General features: G+C 38.3%; 1 protein-coding gene across 3 annotated transcripts in view; it reads left to right on the plus strand.

Annotated features, from left to right (window-relative positions):
• LOC144232733 (uncharacterized) overlaps nucleotides 1-6116 on the plus strand; it is a 17610-nt gene extending 11494 nt beyond the window's left edge. For 2 of the 3 annotated variants that reach the window (XM_077766578.1, XM_077765862.1), the window contains exons 2-4: nucleotides 814-910; nucleotides 3591-3725; nucleotides 5375-6116. In XM_077766578.1, coding sequence (XP_077622704.1) covers nucleotides 3715-3725; nucleotides 5375-6047 — 684 coding nt within the window. In that variant the 5' untranslated portion in view covers nucleotides 814-910; nucleotides 3591-3714 and the 3' untranslated portion in view covers nucleotides 6048-6116. The remainder of the gene's footprint in view (nucleotides 1-813; nucleotides 911-3590; nucleotides 3726-5374) is intronic. The other variant, XM_077767271.1, reaches the window with a different exon arrangement.
• Nucleotides 6117-6482: the final 366 nt, after the last annotated feature.

The raw sequence follows: 6482 nt of genomic DNA on the forward strand, positions 1-6482 counted from the left end.
GCTTGAACTCACACTCTCTCTCAAAAAAAAATTCTAATTCCACAAAACTCAGATGCCCTACTGCTGACTGAGAAAATGCATCCACCTTAAGAGTAAAGTATATGCTTTATTATTTTAATACTAATAAATTCCTCCCCATAGTAGGCCCAAACTGGAGACAACCCAGATATTCATCTAAAGAAGAATGGACACACAAATTGGGTATGGGCAAACAATGGACAACAATATAAATGAACAAAGTGATGATGCATTCAACAGCAGAGATGAATCTCACAAACAATGGCAAGCAAAAGAAAGCTTACAGGAGGGGCATCTGTGTGGCTCAGTCGGTTAAGCATCCTCCTTCAGCTAAGGTCATGGGTTTATGGGTTCGTACATTCACACTCCACATCAGGCTCTGTGCTCAGTGTTTGCTCAGAACCTGGAGCCTGCTTTGGAGTCTGTATCTCCTTATCTCTCTGCCCCTCCTCCACTCACTCTCTGTCTCACTGTATTTCTCAAAAATAAATATATATAAAAAAGAAAGCTGACAGCAAAGTTACTTTACATTCTGTGTGTTTCCATACATGTGAATTTTAAGAATATGCAAACAAGGATGCTTGGGTGGCTCAGTCGGTGAAGCATCCAACTTCACCTCAGGTCATGATATCATGGTTGGTGGGTTGGAGTCCCACATGGCTCTTTGCTGACAGCTTGGAGCTTGGAGCCTGCTTCAGATTCTGTGTCTCCCTCCCTCTCTGACCCTCCTCTGCTCATGCTGTCTCTCTCTCTCTCTCAGAAATAAATAAAACTTTTTTTTTAATTTTAAAAAAGAGTGAAGAAAGAGATTTTGAGGACTGGAATATTCTCTTTATCTCAGTGGAAGTTACTGTGGAACATATGTATAAATTCCTTGAGGCACACATTTAAGGTGAGTATTTTTTACTCTTTGTAAGTTACACCTCAGCTAGAGTGTGAAACAAAAGGAAGTGAAAGAATAAAGGTATAAGTTTCTCCAACCCTATTTGCTATAAACTGTTCTACCCTTTTCACTCCTCTCTGCAAAGTCCTGGCCATACTTTAGTTTAACATCAGGCTTAGTGTGTGTATGTGAGTTTCTAGAATTTTGATCATAGCCTTAAATTAAAATGATATAAATCTACAACTATAAGCATAGTCAGCTGGCAACAGTAGTTAAGGTAGAATGCAGAGGGGGGAAGAATGGAACTATATATTTCCAGATGAAACAAAACAGAAAGAGGCCACACATGAGAGACTAGATCAATATCTATCCTTGGATGCTTGTCCAAGGAAACTCAAGGAAGGTACATTCCTGTTGGCCCTAACTTTGGCTCCTATCAGGAACATCTTTCTTTCAATTCAATATGGACCTCCTTACAGTTTTCCTACTTAAGACTCTCATTAGTTACAGTGATTATGTGGTCTATGTCCTCAAAAAATAAATTTCTATTCTAGAAAGACTTCTAAACTCTTCAAGGGTTGTTTGACTGCTCTGCTGCTTTTAGAATCTCTTGAAATGTACATACCACTCATAATTCACACACCCATACTAGTAGTCATAGAAACATAAGAATAGTTATTTGTTTCTTCAGTCAGCTGTAGGCCCAGTCTGGGGCTTGAACTCACAACCTTAGATGAAGAGTCACATTCTCTGCCAACTGAGCTAGTCAGGCACCCCAAGAATGTGTGTGTGTGTGTGTGTGTGTGTCAGAGGAAACTACTGTGCTTTATTTTTTGTTCTGGTTAACAAAAGCATTGAGATGTTTTGGGAATCATTTTAGTTTAATTACTTTATCTTCTCTGTGAAGAACTTACATGTCATTCATTGGCTGGTTCCACAAAGGAAGTCACCCCAGGCCACTTCTATTTTGACATAACCATACATTAACACATTTCTACCATGGTCTACTAGCCTCTATGCTGCTGGGTTTTAAACTGAGTTGATTTGAATATCACTTTGAATATGAATGATATCTGACAACATGGGGTAATGTCATCTCCATCATCATATCTGTCTTTCCTTGACACAGTGATATGACCGTGTGTGTGCTGGGGGTGAAGCAAATTGCTGCCTTGTGACATAGAAATGGCAAAGATGGTGTGGCCAAACCACAGGGTATCATTCCTTCAATAAATTGAACACAACTTGTTTTTACAAAAGATCTGCTCTTTGTGATACTTTTTATGGTAATATATGGTAATATATCACATAAAATTTATAATTTTAACCTTGTTGAAGTGTTCAGCAGCATTGAAGACAGTCACATGTTGTGCAGCCATCACAACTATCCATCTCCAGAATTTTGTCATGATCCAAAACTGAAACTCATTACCCATTGAACACTAACTCCCCTTCCAACCACTATTCAACTTTCGGTCTTTATGAATGTGACTGTATATATGAGGTCACTCATGTAAGTAAAATCATATAGTATTTGTTCTTTTGGGTCTGGCTTATTTCACTCAGTACAATGTCCTCAAGGTTCATTCATGTTATAACAGGTGTCAGAATGTCCTTCCTGTATAAGCCTGAATCTTATTCTGTGATATGGATAGACCACACTTGTTTATTGGTTCATACACTGAGACATATACATATATAGAAGTGGAATTGCTGCACCATATGATAAACCTGTGTTAAAACTTTTGAGGAATCTGTGTATTGTTTTCCCTAGTGGCTGCACTATTTTGCAATCCCACCAGGAAAGCACCTTGCTGATAACACTTGTAACTTATTTACAATATGTTGCTGTCCTTCAAGATTCAGATTCATTTTACTGGGACATAATAATATGAAAAATTATTATAATTGACATAATAATTGTCTATTGTAAAAAAAATTATGGTTTATTTATTTTCATGAGAGAGAGACAGAATGTGAGTCAGGGAGATGAAGAATATGAAAAATATAAAGCAGGATCCAGGCTCCAAGCTGTCAGAACACAGCCCAATGCAGGGCTCAAACCCACCAGCCTTAAGATCATGACCGGAGCCCAAGTACGCCACTTAACCCACTGAGCCACCCACACACCCTAAATTTGTCTATTTTTAAGTTAATTTAATTATTTTGAGAGAGAGAGAGAGAGAGAACAGGCAGGGGAGGGACAGAGAGAGAAAGAGACAGGGAATCACAAGCAGTCTCTACACTGTCAACACAGAGCTCAACGTGGGACTTGAACTCACAGGCTGTGAGATCATGTATGAGCTGAATTGAAATCCAGAGTCAGACGCCTGTATTTTTTATTCTCTTTGGCTGTGAATAAATGTTATCTGTTATCAGGAGAATCAGGAATCACTGTGTCAACAGCAAGAGCTCTAGAGTCTGGCTTTGCCAGCTATATCTATTTGAACTAGAGCAAGTTGCTTAACCTCTCTGTGCACAAGCCCCTCATCTAGAAAATGTAGATCATAATTGTACATCCATCATTGGGCTGTCAGGAGGATTGAGTGTGTTAACATAAACTATTCAGAATAGGGAATGACCTATTCAAAATATAAGCTATGCATAACATACCTTTGTTAAGAGGCAGGGTATATTGGGCTTTGTTCAGAGCCCCAAACTCTACCTAACCATACCTCTTTTACTATAGGTAGTTCACCTTTCTTTGTGGATCTTTTAATTTGGCTGGCATTTTTCCTTCCTGTTTAAAATTTCCTACTGCTGCGAAGAATACTTGTCATCCTTCAATCTTCTGAACACTTGAGTCCTTCTACATGGCACATGGGTAAAAATTTAAATAACATATACGGAATCTTTCAAATATGATCTTCAGGGAAAACAGGTTCCCATCCCACTGGTTTCAGACACAGATGCACCCAAACTTTCCTGAACTGGCATATTCTCCCACATTTGTAACATTTTCCTTCCTGATTTCTTTATTCTGTGCTAACTCATTGGTCCTATGGACCATTCCCTCAGACCTCTATTGACAAGGAAATATTACTCCTGGAGAGTGAGGTCATCAAACTGGCAGTCAGCTCCAAACTCATTTTTCTAATTTAACTAAAACCACTGCCTTGTACAATAAGGAAGTTCATTCCCCAGAAGATTATGGAACAGAGGATACAGTGTTGGGAATATCAGGCTTCATATCAAGGTGATGTAGTTGGGAGCCCTATAAAGTCTTCTACATGGGCGGTTGTTTGTGTTACCCACATACCAGTGCACTGTGAGCAGACTGTTTTTCAGTCCCTTTGCTAATCAGCAGAGAGAGAAGCCCTAGGATCATCCTTGCCACTAACTCCCAAGGATTCAAACTGAAAAAGATGTAAATAAGTCGGTCTGAAATCTAGATTGTGTTTCATAAGAGATATTTTCTTCATGCAAAATACATTAAGCTGTTTTTAAGTTATACCCTTAAAAGGAGCAACATCTAAAGTGGAGTTTTGAGCAAATGATAGACTATAAAAGGAATTGGCATGATTGGTTTTTTTTTTCTAAAGTAGGCTCTAAACCCAGTGCAGAGGCCAATATGGGGCTTGAGCTCACAACCCTGAGATCAAGACCAAAGCTGAGATTATAAGTCGGACACATACCTGACTCTGACAGGCAGGCACCCTTAGCATGATTTGTTGTGTGCAACATATTACATATCATCAAGCTCATGTGTATTCTGTTTTCCCCTTAAAACTATGTACCATACGAATTATAAAAAATACAAAAATAAGAATGAAAGTCTTTTCTTCTGTCAGTTGCTTAGGGATCCTCTTTGTGTGTGCATGCATCATTCTAAACTTAAAAAAATATATGTACATACCTATTTGTAGATATAGAAAGAACATCATGTGTTTTCTTTTGACACAAATGGTCACACCATATGTATTATTTTTCATTTTGCTTTTTTATTTTCGGTGTTCTACGAAAGTTTCTTCAGATCATTTACGTACATTCACTCATTGTTGGTAATTGCTATGTAATATTTTACTCTAAGCCTGGATGTACTACAGTTTAGTTAAGCATTCCTTTATTAGTAGACATTTATTATTTATTTCTAGTTTTTCTGGATATACGGTGCTGAGTCTGACATCTCCTTATGCATTTTTTTGCAGACTTTTAGTGATACCCTGGTAAAGGCCTGGAATTAGAGTTGCTAGACAAGAGTTACTGAACAGATCAGTGGTTGAGAGATCTGTCACATTGTGTTCCAAAAATGCTTTGTAAATTTGTACTGTTACCGTGGTCATTTTATCCTTACAGAAAATATTTAGAACACTAACTGAAAGTCAATACATACGTGAGACAGTTAAATATAACTTTCAGACAAGAGGGACAAGATGTGTATATTTAGAACTTTCTAAACTGTGACTCACTGTGTTTATTTTTTCTCTTTGGTGTTCCTGGTTTGACTTCATGATGACTCTACCTTGTCTTCAGTCAACTGGAATTGAAGCACTTTTTCCTCAAACTGATGGGCCTCTTTTTTAGTTATTTGGCCTGGGCTTTTGGCATCAGCCTGGCCAACAGCACATCTTGGCGTGTGTGGGAATTTAACAGCAACATTGTTCCCATTGTGTTCATTGGACTTTGGGATGCTTTCTACCTTCAAAAATTTAATATCTCTGGAGCAATTGTTGAGTTGCCAATGTATTGCAGGATCAATGGGAGCTGGGTAATTTCAGATGAAATCTGGTATGGGCAGGACCTGATATTGTTGGCAAATTTTATGAAGTCAGCAGTCCTGATTTTTGGCTCAGTGGCACTTTTGGTCTGCTGGATCCATGCCCCATACCCAGACTTCCTTCGATTGTGTTACAACATCTCTGCCTTCTTTCTTACCTTTAGTTGTAGTTGTACTATGATTACAGTGAGCTGGAATTTTGCTGTAGATTTTTATGGGCAAACCACCCTTGACTTCCCACTTAGCTTTCCCATTGGAAAAGAAATGCTAATAAGAAAACACTTCTCCTATGTATTCCCACTAGGAATCACAACTTCCACCCTCTCACTAATAAGTGCCACCATGTTCTTCTGTGAAACATTTTCCATAAAACAGTGGGGCAAAGTGAAACCCGTTACTGTGGGCAAACGTCCCAAAGAAAAGGTCTGAATGAAGGTCCTATTGTTTGGAATAGCTACCAATAATTTTCTTGAAAAAATGTCTTACATATGTATCATATTGTTGTAATCATCTAAAATAAAATATAGTTGATTTTTCAGGGTGTGTCTGAAGCTTATTCTCCTCTTCTACATTTTCCTGCTAACATCTTTATTTCTTTGAAGCATTTCAGTTCCTGAAATGTGCAGGCAAATACGTTCTGTGCATACACTGTCAAAATTAAAGGCACGAAAAATACTTTATACTGCAAGCACACAGGTGCAAGCATCAATGCAGACAACCAACTCTAAGTTGAATCAGAGGTTTTAAATCAGCTTGTGTATACATACAGAAAAATAATCATGTGAAGAGGTTAGTGATCTTGGGGCTCCTGGGTGGTTCATTTGGCTAGGCATCCAATTTCGGCTCAGGTCATGATCACATGGT

This window comes from Crocuta crocuta, unplaced genomic scaffold (assembly GCF_008692635.1).
Source record: "Crocuta crocuta isolate KB4526 unplaced genomic scaffold, BGI_CrCroc_1.0 scaffold1746, whole genome shotgun sequence".
Classification (NCBI taxonomy): domain Eukaryota; kingdom Metazoa; phylum Chordata; class Mammalia; order Carnivora; family Hyaenidae; genus Crocuta; species Crocuta crocuta.